This window comes from Meles meles, chromosome 10 (genome assembly GCF_922984935.1).
Source record: "Meles meles chromosome 10, mMelMel3.1 paternal haplotype, whole genome shotgun sequence".
Classification (NCBI taxonomy): Eukaryota; Metazoa; Chordata; class Mammalia; order Carnivora; family Mustelidae; genus Meles; species Meles meles.
Window position 1 is genome coordinate 13,887,883 of NC_060075.1, and position 16,451 is coordinate 13,904,333.

A 16,451-nucleotide genomic window follows, 5' to 3' on the forward strand; every position below is an offset into this window, starting at 1 on the left:
TCCACGCCCAGCAAGATCCCACAACCCTGAGATGAGCTGAAACCAAGAGTGGGACACTCAATTGACTATGCCACCCAGACACCCCTATGCTTCTTTTACTTAGGGTTTTAGAAATTAGGATTGAATGTTAGATTTTTGTCAGGTTACTTTTCAATAGCTTTATATGATAATATGTTTCCTGTCCTTTGACCTGTGTATAATGACTTTATATCCTAATATTAGCCCAGTCTTACATTTTGGGAATGTACTCTCATTTGGTCCTGGTTTGTTACTCTCTTAATGTACTGCGGAATTCTGTTTGCTAATACTTTACTTAAGATTTTGGTGTCAAGGGGCGCCTGGGTGGCTCAGTGGGTTAAAGCCTCTGCCTTCGGCTCAGGTCATGATCCCAAGGTCCTGGGATCGAGCCCCGCATCGGGCTTTCTGCTCAGCAGGGAGCCTGCTTCCCTTCCTCTCTCTCTGGCTGCCTCTCTGCCTATCTGTGATCTCTGTCTGTCAAATAAACAAATTAAAAAAAAAAAAAAGATTTTGGTGTCAGTATTCCATAAATGGGATTGGTCTTTACTTGGCTTTCATTGTACTGTCTTTACCAGGCTAGGGTATCAGTAGTACATAGGATCTTTTGAAGAACTTAGAGGCTTCCTTGTTTATGTTCTGAGAAAGCTGTATCCGCCTCCAGTTCTTAATCCTTTCCCAAACTGGTGCCAAAACCCACGTGCCTCAGTACTGGGGTGACCTTTCTGCTCATGACCCCAGTGTGTCATGACAGCAGCTCTTCTGTGCCCTTTCTGGGCTGTTCCTCCGGAAGGCCCCCTCTCTCGGGGCAGTTTGCTTCTGGGAAATCAGAATCTTACCTCTGTGTCATCTCTGGGCAGATAGATCAACCTGGTGAACAGTTATTCCCATTATCTCTTCTCTTGTAGCTACCATCTGCTCTTTGCCGTCTTCCAGCATTCTCTTTAAAACCAGCTAAAGTTACTTAGTTTCAGTCCAAAAATGAAATTTTTCTTGGCCAGTTTGAATATGGTTGCATCAGCTGTGTTTTAAGAATTTTGGCTTTGGATTTTTCCTTTTGTTTAAAATAGTACAGTGGGGGTGATTAGGGCACGATGTTAATTTTCTACTTAGAAAAATAAAGTGTACTTTTTATTGTGGTCCTATCTCTTAACAAAAAGAAGAGGCTCAACTCAAATCTGGCAGACTTACTGCCCTCTCTGAGGCAGGAGAGCCAAGCCAGGGCTGAAGAAAGGAATGATTAAGGATTTTGAGGTTGGGAGGGTTTAGAATTACATGGCCAGGCTGCGCACTTCAGAGAACGCATTGGGCTCATTTTCATAGGCCGATGAGTCCACTTCTGCGGGAGCCAAACCAGTGGACTCAGATGCTCAGTTTCAGAAAATGTCTTCTTTCTTTTCCTTCTCTTCCCTTTTTTTTCTCTGTTCTGTGTTCTCTCCCCTCCTCCTTTTGTCCCTTTCTTCTTTCTTCATTTCTCTAAAGCCCCAGGAAATTAAAAGCAAGGACTTGTGCCTTCCATCCTAAAATGGGAAATGAGAAACCCTTAAATGTCAGGAAATTCCAAAGATAAGGTCCCTACAGCAGCACTCACTTGCTTGTGTATGTCCTGTGGCATACGTTGAGTAACTGGCAGGAATGCCTTAAAGCCAACATTTAACAAGGAAAGTTACTATTTTGTAAGTATAAGCAGCATCCTGAATTCACATGTATCTGTATGCCCCAGATGTTTGAACTGGAATGCAGACTTTTAAAATTTTAGTTTAATTTGATCCTATGACAGAGTTTTTAAATCTTTATGAAACCAAATAATGATGTTGACCAAAATTTCAGCTTTTCAACTAATTATTTTGGCATTGTATAGCTTCAGCCTCTTCTCGGAGCTTTAGTGTGTGACTTGCAGAACTTTGGAGGACGTGAAACCTTGGTCATTATATGGCTGCCAAATCACATGCCTGATGTTATTGATTCAATAATTTCCGTCTTCTGTAGGACTGACTGGGACCCCCAGAGTCGTCTGGCTGGACAGCAACCCTCAGCTATTACCCAGTTAGTGGCTAAGTTAACTTATCAGCCATACTGTGGTCTGTCCCTGATATTAGGAGTCTGGGCCAGTCAACGTGACAGCCATGAGGTGATTCTAACTGCCATGTCTAAAAATTGAGTGTTGGGGTGCCTGGGTGGCTCAGTCGCTTAAGTGCCTTTGCTCAGGTCATGATCCCAGGGTCCTGGGATTGAACCCCACATCGGGTACCCTGCTCAGCTGGGAGTTTGCTTCTCCCTCTCCCTCTGCTGCTCCCCCTGCTTGAGCTTGCTTGCTCTCTCTCTCGCTGTCAAATAAATAAATAAATAAATAAAATAAAGTAAACCAACACTGAGCATAACAGGGCACCTGGATGGCTCAGTCTGTGAAGTGTCCCACTCTTGGTTTCAGCTCAAGTCATGATCTCAGGTTGTGGGATGGAGCCCTGCCTTGTTGGGCTCTGTGCTCAGCAGGGAGTCTGCTTGAGATTCTCTCTCTCTCTCCATCTGCCCCTCCCAAGTGCACTTGCACTGCACGCTCATGAGTGGAGTGTTTTCTCTCTCTCCTAAATAAGTAAATAAATCTTAAAAAGAAAAGAAAACCCGAGTATTTAAAATCTTCAAAAGGGCAAATTGTTTGATTAAGACCTAGAGCAAAAGTTACTTGAAAGCACTGGAGAAGCTTGATTTTGTAAATTTATTTATTTATTTATTTTTAAAGCTTTTATTTATTTATTTGACAGAGAGAGAGATCACAAATAGGCAGAGAGGCAGGCAGAGCAAGAGGGGGAAGCAGGCTCCCCACTGAGCAGAAAGCCCGATGTGGGGCCCGATCCCAGGACCCTGAGATCATAACCTGTGCTGAAGCCAGAGGCCTTAACCCACTGAGCCACCCAGGCACCCTAAATTCATTTACTTTAATGGTGGTTGCATTAGAAAACAACGACACGAGAATAGAGAGGATGGTTGTTATTCTACATTAGAGCAGTGACTTGTGTCTTATTTCACACTGGAAGTGGAAATGGTTGGATGTTAGGCATAGTGAGGGATAGAAATGGTTTTTCTTCTGATGTTTCTGTTTCGATTCAGGATAGAGATGAGCAGAAACCAAACGTGAGTAGGAGTCACAGTTGTCGGAGGGGGTCACCAATAAGAGTGTGGGCTGAGCTACCATAAGCCTTCTCCCACTTAGCCCCTCACGCTGATCACCTGGTGACACGAATGCTCCTCCCAAGAGCGTGGTGGGACAGGGGAAAGAGCGGCGTGTGGTTGCTGGGGACGGAGGTATGAAGAGAGTCTGTGGCAGCGCAGGTGGCTAAGGGAATCAAAGCATGGTTTTTACAGTTTCCAGCCCAACTGAATGGTGTTTTAAGTGGTGCCTAGATCCCAGGTTTTCCAAGCTCATTTAAGTCATAGCTGAGAATAATCCTGGGGGAGATGTGTTGCAAACAATTGACTAAAAATTAGCTCCAAGAATACAGCTGCCTTGGGGCGCCTGGGTGGCTCAGTGGGTTAAGGCCTCTGCCTTTGGCTCGGGTCATGATCTCAGGATCCTGGGATCAAGCCCCGCATCAGGCTCTCTGCTCAGCAGGGAGCCTGCTTCCCTTCCCCTCTCTCTGCCTGCCTCTCTGCCTACTTGTGATCTCTGTCTGTCAAATACATAAATGGAGTCTTTAAAAAAAAAGGAATACAGCTGCCTTATTTTCTTTACCCCAATGGAGGGATAAACTATAAGCAGTAAATTTGGCCATTAAAACCAGCTTTTTAAATATTCACTCATTTATTCAACCAACAAATATTTATCGTGCACCTCTGTGATATTAGCATATAGCAGTGAACAGAACAGACGGAGACCCTGGCCTCCCGGACCTCACAGACTAGTGGTCTTTAGAAGCACACAGCTCTGCAGTTATGAACTATAACCGCACTCAGGGCTGCAGGAAGCTTGTGGCACTGTGGGAATGTTCAGTAGCAGTATCTCACCTGTCCTAGAAACAGGGCTGCACTGGGGAGGAAGCAGCCCTCCCACAGAGGCCTGAGATTCCCAGGCAAGAAGGAAGGTGGGAGATGAGTGTTCAGGTGAGAAACAGATGAAGGTCCCAGAGCAAGAAAGATGTACTGTGCCGGAGGCACAGTGTGTGCCTGCCGGAGGGCAGGAGTGTGGCCAGAGGGTCAGGAAGGGCGTGAGCTGAGGCCTCCAGGTCTTCTGCAGCCGGCTCTGGAAGAGTCCCATTGACCAGGCCAGGATTTGGGCCTACGACCTACGACGAATGGGAAACATGTCAAACTTTTTTTTTTTTTTTTTTTTTTTCATGTCAAACTTTTTAAGGAGAGAGTCCCAGCCTGATTTGCATTTGTGAAAAGCCGACTGGGAGGGGCACCAGTGGGCCTAGTGGGCAGCAGTGGGTGGAAGGCAGAGCCAGGAGACGTTGGGGTTGGCCTGTGGTTTCACTGCAGTGGGGACTGAGGAAAGTAGGGGATACCGGGAATACTGCTGGTAACTCCAACAAATTGGTTAAAATCACTCCAACTAATTGGTTAGAAATGGGTGCTAATGGAGAAGGGGATTTGGACAGGACTCCCAGGTTTAAGGCATAAAGATCTGGACGGATGGTGATAGTCTTTGCTGAGGAGCACTGGAGGAGGAGCTGGTCCTCGCTCAGGAGGGAGAGTGGGAGGCTGAGTTCAATTTTGGATTTACTCATTTTGAGAGTCTCGTGGGTCATTCAATGGGGGAGGAGCTTGTAAGATAGTATTTCATTTTCAAAAATATGGAAAAGTCATGAATAACCTTCGAAATATTACTTGAAATCACAGTATTTGGTATTGGTTGTCAAAACTGGGATAATACCTAAGTTATAACCCTTGTCAGCAAACTTTAGTGAGCCCACTGGAGCATTCCAGCATCCCTAAAACTAAGAAGTACCAAAATCACATGATAATTTGAGGGCTCGAGAAGCAAACTGAGGCTGAGAGGAGGTTACACCCCTTCACCAGGCTGTGGGCTCCCCAAAGGCAGGGACTTCTTGCCTTTGCATCACCAGCTGTGGGCTCAGCTCAGACCCCAGAGGGTGCTTATTAAACATATGAACTGGATGTGGAACAAATATGGAGATGTTTAAACAAGAGAGAAGCCAATTTGGATGTGGTTACTGTTAGCCTTTTGAAATTCCCTTTTTTGCAAGGTTAATATGTAAATAAAGGTATTAAAACCTTTTTGTGACTACACATTTCCTCCCATATTGACTTACATCCATACACTGCTTAGTGCCTGCACTAAGAGCACCATTCACCAGCTAGACTTCCGGGTTCTGACCCTGACTCTATCTCCCCATGTGACCTTGAGCAGTTTCTCTAACCTCTCTCCATCTCTTTATTCTCATGTAAAGTATGGATAATAATAGTAATTTCTCACAGGGTTGTTGCAAAGTTCAAATGTGCTAATCTGAGTAAAGCCCTTAGTCGCTACTCAGTAAATGTTGAGTGAATGATTCTGTGATCTCTTTGCATGTTCCTTACCAAATCTAGGTAGTGTGCGTGCTGGGGACCCTAGCTAACATGATCTGGTTGACTCAGCAGGAAAAACCCAGGAGTTGTGCCCCACTCCAGCCCAGTAACTTTGCTCTGCTCTGGGTCACAGACCACCACACCCCCATCCCCAAGCAGCTGCCTGGCTAGTACCAGCCTAGGCTAGGCATCCCTGACTGGTTGGGGGCGGGGCACACTGCAAGACACAATCCCATCCTAGAGAAAACAACTCAGACCTGCTTCCCACTCGCCTAGACCCCCATCTCCTGGAGCTCTGAAGCTCAGTCCTTCCTCTCCTAGTGGACACCTCAAGGGCCGGAAAAAGGGGTTCCTGGAGAGATGGCCCTTCCTTCACAGCCTGAGCTCCTGTGAGTGAGTCAGGCCCCCCAGGGCATAAGTGACAGTTTTCAGCCTCATGACCTGACTTAAAACCATGGGCACCTAGGCTGGAAGCTGGAAGCCTGGTGGTTCTTTGTGTTGCTGGCCCCCCCCCACTTGCTGAGCTCAGGATCAGAAGGAACAAGGGTGGAGTGGAGATAAGGGGTGATGAAATCAGATGTGGAGATACAAAGTTTAGAATCTAAAGAAAATCCTTGGGATACACCCAAAGCCCAGAAAGAGGGAAAGGACCAGGAAGAGAGCTGCCCGCGAAGGCACCTGAAGTTGTGTGAGAGAAGTAGCATGCACCCAGCTCCTCAAACCCTAGGGGGACCTGTGAGCCTGTGTTTGCAATGCTTTGCTGAACAAAACTTTTGTCAAATACAATAAAAAAGAATGACCAGAGAAGTGACGTGAAAAAAAGACAACACCATGCAAGTTCCAGCTGTGTTTTAAAAATTTATTCTGTCAAATGGATTTAAAAGGGTCTCAACATGGGCATCTGGCAGGTACAGTCTGTAGAGCATGTGACTCTTGATCTTGGGGTTGTGAGTTTGAGCCCCATGTTCGGTATAGAAATTACTTAAAAAAAAAAAGAAATTTTTAAAAAGTTTCTAAATGCTTATTCTCAGTTTCTTTGCCTGTCTCACTAGAATACCAGCCCTGGCCCACAGAAAGGCCTCAGGAAGTGGTTAGGTTTTGCCAGCTCTTCCCTCCTCCTCCCAACCCCCAACCCACACCAGTTTACAACTGTTGGCAAGGAAGGTGAGAAATCACAGACTACGAGGGTCATTGCTTCCAGGGAAAGTTTTTCTAGAGGAAACTCGTGTGTGTGTTTAAAGAGAGAAGGAGACTAGCCAAGAGGGAAAGATATAAAATTCAAGAAATCCCAGGGGCGCCTGGGTGCTCGGTCAATTGAGCGGCCAACTCTTGGTCTCAACTCAGGTGTTGGTCTCAGGGTTGTGAGTTTGGGGCCCACGTTGGATGCGGAGCCTACTTTTAAAAAATGAGAAAATAAAATAAAATGCAAGAAGCCCCAAAGCGTGGAAGGCAGGCAAATGGCCCTTGCCTGGCTCTGCCCTCTCGTCGTCCAGCACTCACCACCCTGTCCTTGCGGTACAGCCTTGCCGAATGTCTGTGTGCCCCCTCCACAAATGTCCCAAGTTCCCTGTGGCCACAGGATCTTCGCAGGTGCCCTTTCCTCTTCTCGGATACTCTTCCCCCAGCTGAGGTCTTTCTTCTGTTCTCCAGATCTCAGCTTTAATGAGTGACTTTGTCAGCATGGCCTTACCTGATGCATCCCCAGCCTGAAATGAGGCCTCCTTCACAGTCTCACTGTGCCTTTCTGTCACTGAGCTTAACACAGTGTACTCTTCTGTTTATTTGTGCGTGCTCTGGCGAATGTCTGTCTTCTTCCTGTTCAGGGAAGGCGAGTGTGTTCAACACAAATTCTTGACAAGTCTGCTGGAGATGGACTCCCGAGCCTGAGTGGGCAGCGTGGTTCTGCTCCATCTGGGGGGCTGGGGGTGGGACGGGGGGAGGTTGTGGGTTACTTTGGAGAAGGTTAGGGAGAGAGGAGAAGAAAGAGGAGATGGACTGAACCGGTGAGGTGGTCGAGGTCCTGTGTATTTCTTCCTATGGTCTATGTCGTGGCCTCCCAAATGTTCAGTGAAGCTTCAGAAATCAAAGAAACTCAAGGTGAGCGGCTGGGGGGGCGGGGCGGGAGAAGGGGCTGGACTTCGCATTAGGACAGGGACAGCCCCTGTGGATACAGGTGAGGGTGATAGCAGAGAGCAAGCCGGGCCATAGACAGAGAAGCAGCCACGCTTGCACCGATCTCTGAGGGGCAGGTGGGGAGGGGAGGTGTCTCAGCTGGCCTCTGAGCTTCGTTCAGATAATATCCACTCAGTGAGAGAAGTAGGGAGGTACCCAGGCCTCTGGTCCACTCTGAACTGGCCTTCGCTGCTCCTTTCGGATCATGAGTGTGTGCTCTGTAAACATTGCAGAGTATTTAAAAAGTCCAGTAGGGGCGCCTGGGTGGCTCAGTGGGTTGGGCCTCTGCCTTCGGCTTGGGTCATGATCTTAGGGTCCTGGGATCGAGCCCCGCGTCGGGCTCTCTGCTCGGCGGGGAGCCTGTTTCCTTCTCTCTCTGCCTGCCTCTCTGTCTGCTTGTGATCTCTGTCTGTCAGATAAATAAATAAAATCTTAAAAAAAAAAAAATCATAAAATGTCCAGTAAAGTGAAAGTGAAGAGAAGCCACGAGCCATTCGTCATTCCCGAGATAGTAGCTATACGCCATTTCACTTCCTTCCCTTCTTCTTCTTTTCTGTGTATATGATTGCTTCCAAAGTTGGGACTGTATGTATGTATATATATACACACACACACACACGTATGTATGTGTATATATATGTATACACACATACACTTTGCTACCTTTACACAGCATAACAGCGTAAACATTCTTTCACATAAAAGCCACACTTCTTATTTAAGGATTTTCATACCTTCTTGCAACAAACAGAGTTGATTTCAGTAATAGAAATGTTTGCAGGAAGAAAATTGTTTGGTGTATAACCTCTGGACCAGCCCAATTTGATTCGAGTTCTTGTTTGCTTTTCTCCCATCTTGTATAAACCAGAAAGTCCTATGAGTTTGAAGACTTACTGCAGTCCTCCTCTGAGAACAGCAGGGTGGACTGGTATGCACAGACCAAGTTGGGGCTCACACGCACTTTATCCGAGGAGAACGTCTACGAAGACATTCTAGGTAAGAGGCTCACGTGCCTGTGCATAGGGATGAGTTTGTGAGAAAGGGGAGAGAGGAAATGCTGAGTGCTTAAAACACACACACACGTACACAGGCACATACACAGAGTCTCGAAGAAATACCTGTACTCAGATGAATGAGCGAGCTGGGAGGGGTGAGGGAGAGGGACCTTCGAGGGACGTGTGAGAACACGGGGGCTGGAAGGGGCATGGAAAGTCTGCTCAGGAACCGCCACGGAGGCAGCAGGGTGCAGCAGGACACGCTGGAGACTCAGTGGTGGTGACTGACTCTTGGCTTTGCTGTGTTAGCTGCATGCCGCTTAGCTGGGGCCTTAACTCCCCTGAACTTCAGTTCTCTGGTCTGTATAGTAAAGATGATGACAGCTGCCTGGTCGGGTGGGGGTGGGAGAAAATGGGATGCAAAGTTCCTGTGTCACAGATGCTCAGTGAAGTGTGGGGACTACGGAATGAAGGCAAACTCGGGCCACCACCCTCTCCTTGAATCTATAGGAGTGTGGCAGTAACAGGGCATCAAAATTCAGACTAAAATGAATGTCTGTTATTAAAAATATATCTGAAGTTGGCCTTAATTCTTTTAAATTCTCAAGTGGAGCTCGGATTCAGAGTTTGTTTGCATTTGAATTAGTTAACTACTCTGCAGGGAACATCACAGTTGGACTGAGGTGGGTGAGGGGGGGCGGGGCACTGTCTGCTGGCCCACTGTCTGCTTGTCAGCTGAGGTGGGTAGTCCCGGAAGAAAGGAGCTGGTAAGAAGGAGAAACCCACATGTGGCCACAGGCAAGGGGCAGGTAGAGCAGATACACACACCCATGTGTGCCTACACTCACCAGTACCAGAAGAGAAGAGAAGACTCCGTGGTGGGAGAAAACAGGAGACTAGAAGACAGGCGTGTGTGTTTAGCCGAGCTGTGAATTTCACCATGGACAATCTGAATTCTGGTGTCCAAGTTGTGGAGATGGGTTGCTGCCAAAGCCGTAGGCTTCCCAGATCCAAAGTGGTATGAGATCTGATCTTCAGTGTGTACCGACAGGGCAGGTTTCAGTTACAGAGAACAGAAGACCCCACTGAAGTAACAAGGGCGTTTGTTGGCTCATGTGACCCGAACTGGCCTGTTCTCCCTTGTTTCCTATCTCTCGGGTTAGCGCCATGCTCAGCAGCTTTCCCATCATCCCCATGACGGCTGCCATCAGCTCTGGAGAATCCGTACCTTCCAGCTGGGAAAGAAGAATCCTTGTGCTGCACCCAAGAAACACCCGAGGTTCACTCTGACTCTCACAAGACCAGTTTAGGTCCCTTGTTCACCTTCATAGCCCAGGAATCTGTGCACTGATTGGCGTAAGCTTGGGATATGAGCCCTTCCCTGACCCGGACACTGAGGCAGGGACTGGCGATACTCCGATTGGCTAAAGCTCTGCAGCTCAGAATGGAGTTAACTCTGTACACCTAAGACTGAGGACGTGGAAAGTTACCCCAGTGAAAATCAGGGTACAGGAGGAAGGGCATGAATGGTATCATTCTGAATCTGAATCTGTCTGATTCAGATATCAGACATCCCGACAAGGAGAGGCCAAGGTGTTGGGTAGATAACCCGATAAGGCAAACTTACTTGATGTTCCCAGTTCCTGATTTGTTGCCTTTGACCACAGATCCGCCAATGAAGGAAAACCCTTATGAGGACGTTGAGTTACATGGTCGCTGCCTGGGAAAGAAATGCGTCTTGACCTTTCCTGCTTCTCCCACTTCTTCCATTCCTGACACATCCTCCAAGGTATGAGTCTCCAGGGGAGCAGTGCGGGGAGAGGGGTCCCCCCCAGCATGATGGCCCTGAGCTGCCTGGAATTCCGGTTTATGCTGGAATGACAGGCCACCCTCATTGCTGGGCTCCTGGATGTGTGTATTGGCCACCTGCCTGCTCTTCTGCCTCTAGTTTTTCTGGAACCCCTCTGCTCAACCAAGCATCCTAGAATAGTATTGTAGCTTCTGGGTCAAACTGAGTAAATATGACAGTACACCCATATTATACAACTGTAAAGATTGTCCTGACCTAAAACAAAGTTTCTGGTGCAGAAACAGTACTTTTGTAGCATGCTACCATTTGTGGGGTTTTAAATAGAAAAATATACATGCATGTTTATGTATAGAGAAGATTATCTCTACAGAAACCCCAGAATGAGCAAGTGGGGGTATCTGTGGAGCTGTCTGGGTGAATACCTGGAGGTCAAGGTAGAAACTGACATTTTTTACAGAATATCCTTTTGAGCCTTTGGAATTTTGTACCATGTACATATAGATAATAAAACTCCATTCTATATAACGCATTGCCTACAGGATTGAATTCATATTCCTTAGCTTGACATTAAATAATCCTTCATAATTGAAGGTACCTTGGGTACCCGTTACTACCTAATTTCCTACATTTCCTACATACAAAAGCTTCCCTCCAGCAAGAGCCCATTAATTGCTCCTCTGATATTAGAGGCCCAGGACTTGCAAAACCTTTCCCCCAAAGGACCAGAAAGTAAATATAGACTCTCTGTTGTAACTACCCAGTGTTGCCATTGTAGTGCGAAGCAGCAGTAGACAGTATCCAAACAAAAGAATGTGCTGTGTATAAAAAAAAACTTTATGGGGCGCCTGGGTGGCTCAGTGGGTTAAGCCTCTGCCTTTGGCTCAGGTCATGATCTCAGGGTCCTAGAATCGAGCCCCTCATCAGGCTCTCTGCTCAGCGGGGAGCCTGCTTCCCCTCTCTCTCTCTCTACCTGCCTCTCTGCCTACTTGTGATCTCTATCTGTCAAATAAATAAATAAAATCTTTAAAAAACAAAAACAAAACTTTATAGACACCAAAATTTGAATTTTATGTAATTTTCACATCATGAAATCTTACTTATTTTCCAATCATTTAAAAATGTTTTAAAGAGAGGTGCGTGGGTGGCTCAGTGGATTAAAGCCTTTGCCTTTGGCTCAGGTCATGATCCCAGGGTCCTGGGATCGAGCCCCGCGTCAGGCTCTCTGCTCAGCAGGAGGCCTGCTTCATCCTCTCTCTCTGCCTACCTCTCTGCCTGCTTGTGATCTCTGTCTGTCAAATAAATAAATCTTTAAAAAAATAAAAATAAAAAAAATAAAAATAAATGTTTTAAAGATTTCTGTTTATTTATTTAAGAGAGAAAGAGAGAGTATGAGCTGGGGGGAGGGATAAAGGGAGAGGGACAAGCAAACTCCACACTGAGCAAGGAGCTCGACACGGGACTCGATCCCAGTACCCTGAGATCATGTCCTGAGCCAAAGGCTTAATCAACTGAGCCACCCAGGCACCCCACCAACCATTTAAAAATGTAAGAACTGGGGTGCCTGGGTGGCTCAGCGGGTTAGGCCTCTGCCTTCAGCTCAGGTCATGATTTCGGGGTCCTAGGATCGAGCCCCCCATCAGGCTCTCTGCTCAGCAGGGAGCCTGCTTCCCCCCTCTCTCTCTGCCTGCCTCTCTGCCTACTTGTGATCTCTCTCTCTGTCAAATAAATAAATAAGATCTTAAAAAAGAAATGCAAGAATCATTCTTAAGTCATGGCCTATGTAGAAGCGGATGGAGGGCCTGATATGGCCCACGCATTGTATTTTGCCCACCACTGTGCTAGGTCATTTCTATGTCTGCCCTTGGTTCTTGCCTTTCTCTCCCCATCCTGTAAGGCCCAGATCAATCATGCTTCCTTCAAGAAACTTCTAGGTCATTCCAGTCCCTAGAACTTCTTCCCCTCTTACTCAGTGGGCTAAAGTGTTCATTTTATACCAGATTGTGTGTACTGCATTATGATACCTCTTTGATGATTTGAAATATGATTTAAGTTGTGTAATGTTTCTTAAAAACATCTCCCCGGGGTGCCTGGGTGGTTCAGTGGGTTAAGTGTCTGCCTTTGGCTTGGGTCATTATCCCAGGGTCCTGGGATCGAGGCCCGCATCCGGCTCCCTGCTCTGTGGAGAGCCTGCTTCTCCCTCTCCCTCTGCCTGCCATTCTGCCTACTCGTGCTTTCTCTCTATCAAATAAATAAATAAAATCTTAAAAAAAAATCTCCCCAGCTATGTTATAAATTCCTCAAGTTCCTCAGTAATATGTTTGTGTCCCCTATAAATAGTTGTTATACAATGTGTAGTTGTTCAAGAAATTAAGTAAAGGAAGGCCAAATCTAGGCTGCAAGTATCAGTTTCAATCCCATTGCAAAGATCTATTTCCGCCCAAGAAGGGAAGCCATGTTCCTCTCTGGGCCCCAGGGGAGGTCAGCATTTGCTAGCAAGTGGGGGGTCTGCACAGAAATCATGGCTTTTGTGTTCAGTGGTCACTCAGGGAGTTTTTCTGCCACCAGTCCTCCTGAAGAGAGTTGAAGGTAGAATCCATCATAAAGGGTGGATCTCACCTAACCAAACCAATTCCTGTCATTCTTGTGAAAGCTAGTTAACTGCAGTTTTGCTCCTCCTGTGGAAAAATGTTCTCATGGAAGAGTCCAGCCCAACAGATCATTAGCAGACAGTTCCTACTTGCCTCTGAAATGTATTTTCATTAGCGATAGATGCCTTCAACATTCAGGAAGCCCTTCATTTCCCATAGTGGATAAGCTTGGCTTGACAGAGGAAGGGGGTCACAACTCAGTCTGCCCCTTCGTGTCCCACCTGGCTCTCCCCTGCCCTCCTCTCGTGCTGGGAAGGCACTTCTCACCTCTTGGAACAATGAGCAACGTCTGCCCACAGCGGCTGTGCAGTCCGAGCCGGGTGCTCCTCCCTAATGCCAGAGAATAAGGACCCAACAGCCCTTTTCTTCCCCTTCCTGCCAGGCTAGAGCAAACCCCGGTCCTCTGTCACCAGAACAGCTAAACACAGTAGGTAATCACGTCAGCAAGAACTTGAGGTCCAGAATCAGCTGTCCTGCAGAAGGACAGTCTGGGTGCCCAGGAAGCATGTTGGATTGCCACTGATACACGAAGGCTGCTTCTAGCCCTTCACAAGTCATCAGCAGGACTCAGCGTCCATGCTCATTCCTCTGCTCTCCCACATCTGGGTGTCCGGTTGGTGCCCCCATTGTGGGGGACAGCTGCAGACTTCACCACTTCTTCCGTTTAGCTCATCAAATATTCATGGAGCATCTGCTGCATCTGGGCTGCATCTGGGACCTTAGAATTGGCAGAAGCTATCCCTCTGCGGCCCCTCCTCGATCAGCCTCTGAAGAGCCTATGACAGCTTTTAGGATTTTCATTTAATGAGATCGTGCCCAGTCCCAGTCCAGAGGTCAGGGTCAGCTGGACAGACAGGAGCAATTGTGCAGTTGAGGGCAGATGCTAATGGTTATCAACGCACAAGGCAAGCTCCTGAGATCAAGCCATTTTCTTTTCCTGCGATGTGTTACCCACCATTCCCGCACTTAGAATAGCACACTAAATGTGTTAGGAACTAATTTTTATAATAAAGGAAATCTAGGCTAGCACCATTTTTTCTTAAGCAGGTTCCACGCCCAGTGTGGAGCCCAGCCTGGGGCTTGAACTCACGGCCCTGAGATCAAGACCTGAGCTGAGATCAAGAGTTGGACACTTAACCGACTGAGCCACCCAGGTGCCCAAGGCATTTTTTTTTTTCTTATGCACTGGCATGTAAGACGTTAGGAAACAAAATGTACCATTAACTAGCATTCTCTGGTTGCCTGGAGAGTCCACCCACACCATCTCCCACCAAAAACTGTACATCACTTAACCATAACTATAGAGAGGCAGTATCTGGTCAAGCGTGTGAGTTCTAGAGTCTGACTGCCTACATTCAAAACTTGCCTAGACCACTTGCTAGTTGTGTGACTTTGGGCAAATGTTCTCATCTACACGTGTCAGCTTTGTCATTGATAAAAATAGGAACAATTAGGGATGCCTGGATGGCTTAGTTGGTTAAGCAGCTGCCTTTGGCTTGGGTCATGATCTCAGGTTCCTGGCATCCACCCCCGCATTGGGCTCCCTGCTCAATGGGAAGTCTGCTTCTACCTCTGCCTCTGGCGCTCCCCACCCGTTTGTGCTCTCTCTCTGATAGATAAATATGTAAAATCTTAAAAAAAAAAAAAAAAAAGAACAATTATAGTACTTTCCTCTTAGGGGTCTTAAGAAGATTAATCAAATTCATACTTGTAGAGGCACCTGAGTGGTGAAGACTCAACCTGAGTCGGTGAAGCATCTGCCTTCGGCTCAGGTCATGATCCCAGGTTCCTGGGATGCAGTCCCACATCAGGCTCCCTGCAGGGAGCCTACTTCTCTCTCTCTTGCTCCCCCTGCTTGTTCCCTCTCTCGCTGTGTCTTTCTCTGTCAAATAAATAAATAAAATCTTAAAAACGAGTTCACACTTGTAAACCACTTAGTCTAGTGCCTGCAACATAAGTACTATTTATATATGTTTGGTAAATATAGAGAATTAGGCTTTTCAGTATGTGTTCTTTTTAAAAACAACCTTATTTCATCTCATCACAGCATTCTCATCACAAAAGTTTTTTAAGGGGCGCCTGAGTGGCTCAGTCGTCTGTCTTCAGCTCAGGTCATAATCTTGGAGTCCCGGGGATCTGGCCCCATGTCTGACTCTCTGCTCAGTGGGGAGTCTGCTTCTTCCTCTGACACCCCCTCTCTTGTGCTCACTCTCATTGTCTGAAATAAACAAAATCTTTTTTAAAAAGTTTTTTTTTTAATACTGAAAAGGATAATGAGGAATATAAAACTCATCCAAAATTAAGAATATTTATTTTTTCTGTAATAGATTGTTAGTGTGCACGTGTGTGTGTGTGTGTGTGTACATAAAAAAGACTTGGGATGATGTATACATACTTTTATATTTTTGCTGGTCTTTTATATTTATCCTGAATATTTCCCCACATCATTAATTTCTTTTTTTTTTTAAGATTTTTTTATTTTGACAGAGAGATCACAAGTAGTCAGAGAGGCAGACAGATAGAGAGGGGGAAGCATGCTCCCCACTAAGCAGAGAGCCCCATGTGGGGCTTGCTCCCAGGACTCCGGGATCATGACCAGAGCCGAAGGCAGAGGCTTTAACCCACTGAGCCACCCAGGCGCCCCACTTCATTAATTTCTTTTTTAAAATAATCTTTATTGCCTGCATGGTATCCTGTCTTTTAAATGTAATGTCTTTCTTTACATTAGTATAATGTGTCAGTTGTTGAAATATGTGTGTATGCCTTCCTGTGTATTTCTATGTGTGTATATGGAAATATGTGCACCTGTGGGCATATATGAACAAATATGTATACTTGTGAGAATGACATCTGGCTACTTGGAGGAGGCCTTTAGGAATGAGGTAGGATTAGGTAGGGGAAGAGATGAGATATTTTGTATCAAGGACTCTTCGTCTCTTTACATCACTGTCTCCTGAGGTTGTAAGACAGGGACAGTGGAGGAAAGGAAGGAGTTAAGCCACCATTCTCCAAAGAGAACCCTGGCTCAAGTTCAGGTCAGCTCCCTCTAGGGAGACGCGCAGTTTCCCTCTCCTCCCCACTAGGAAGGCCCCTGGCCAGGGCCCATCACACTTGGTTCCCCAAAATAACTCATGAAGTTTCAACAGAGTTCTTGTCTTGGACACCACAGATCTTTTGCTGGGTCCGTTGTGAATCCAGTATTTATGAGATTAGGGAAACTCTGTGGGCCTCTGCAACAGAGTTAGACCCCTTCCTAGAGGCTGTTCCAGAGAGACACAATGGAAT

At 46.6% G+C, this 16,451-nt stretch overlaps 1 protein-coding gene across 3 annotated transcripts in view; it reads left to right on the plus strand.

The window, feature by feature from the left end:
• DENND2A (DENN domain containing 2A) overlaps positions 1-16,451 on the plus strand; it is a 102,912-nt gene that overhangs the window by 35,789 nt on the left and 50,672 nt on the right. For all 3 annotated transcript variants that reach the window (XM_046020692.1, XM_046020693.1, XM_046020694.1), the window contains exons 4-5: positions 8,582-8,709; positions 10,376-10,497. In XM_046020692.1, coding sequence (XP_045876648.1) covers positions 8,582-8,709; positions 10,376-10,497 — 250 coding nt within the window. The remainder of the gene's footprint in view (positions 1-8,581; positions 8,710-10,375; positions 10,498-16,451) is intronic.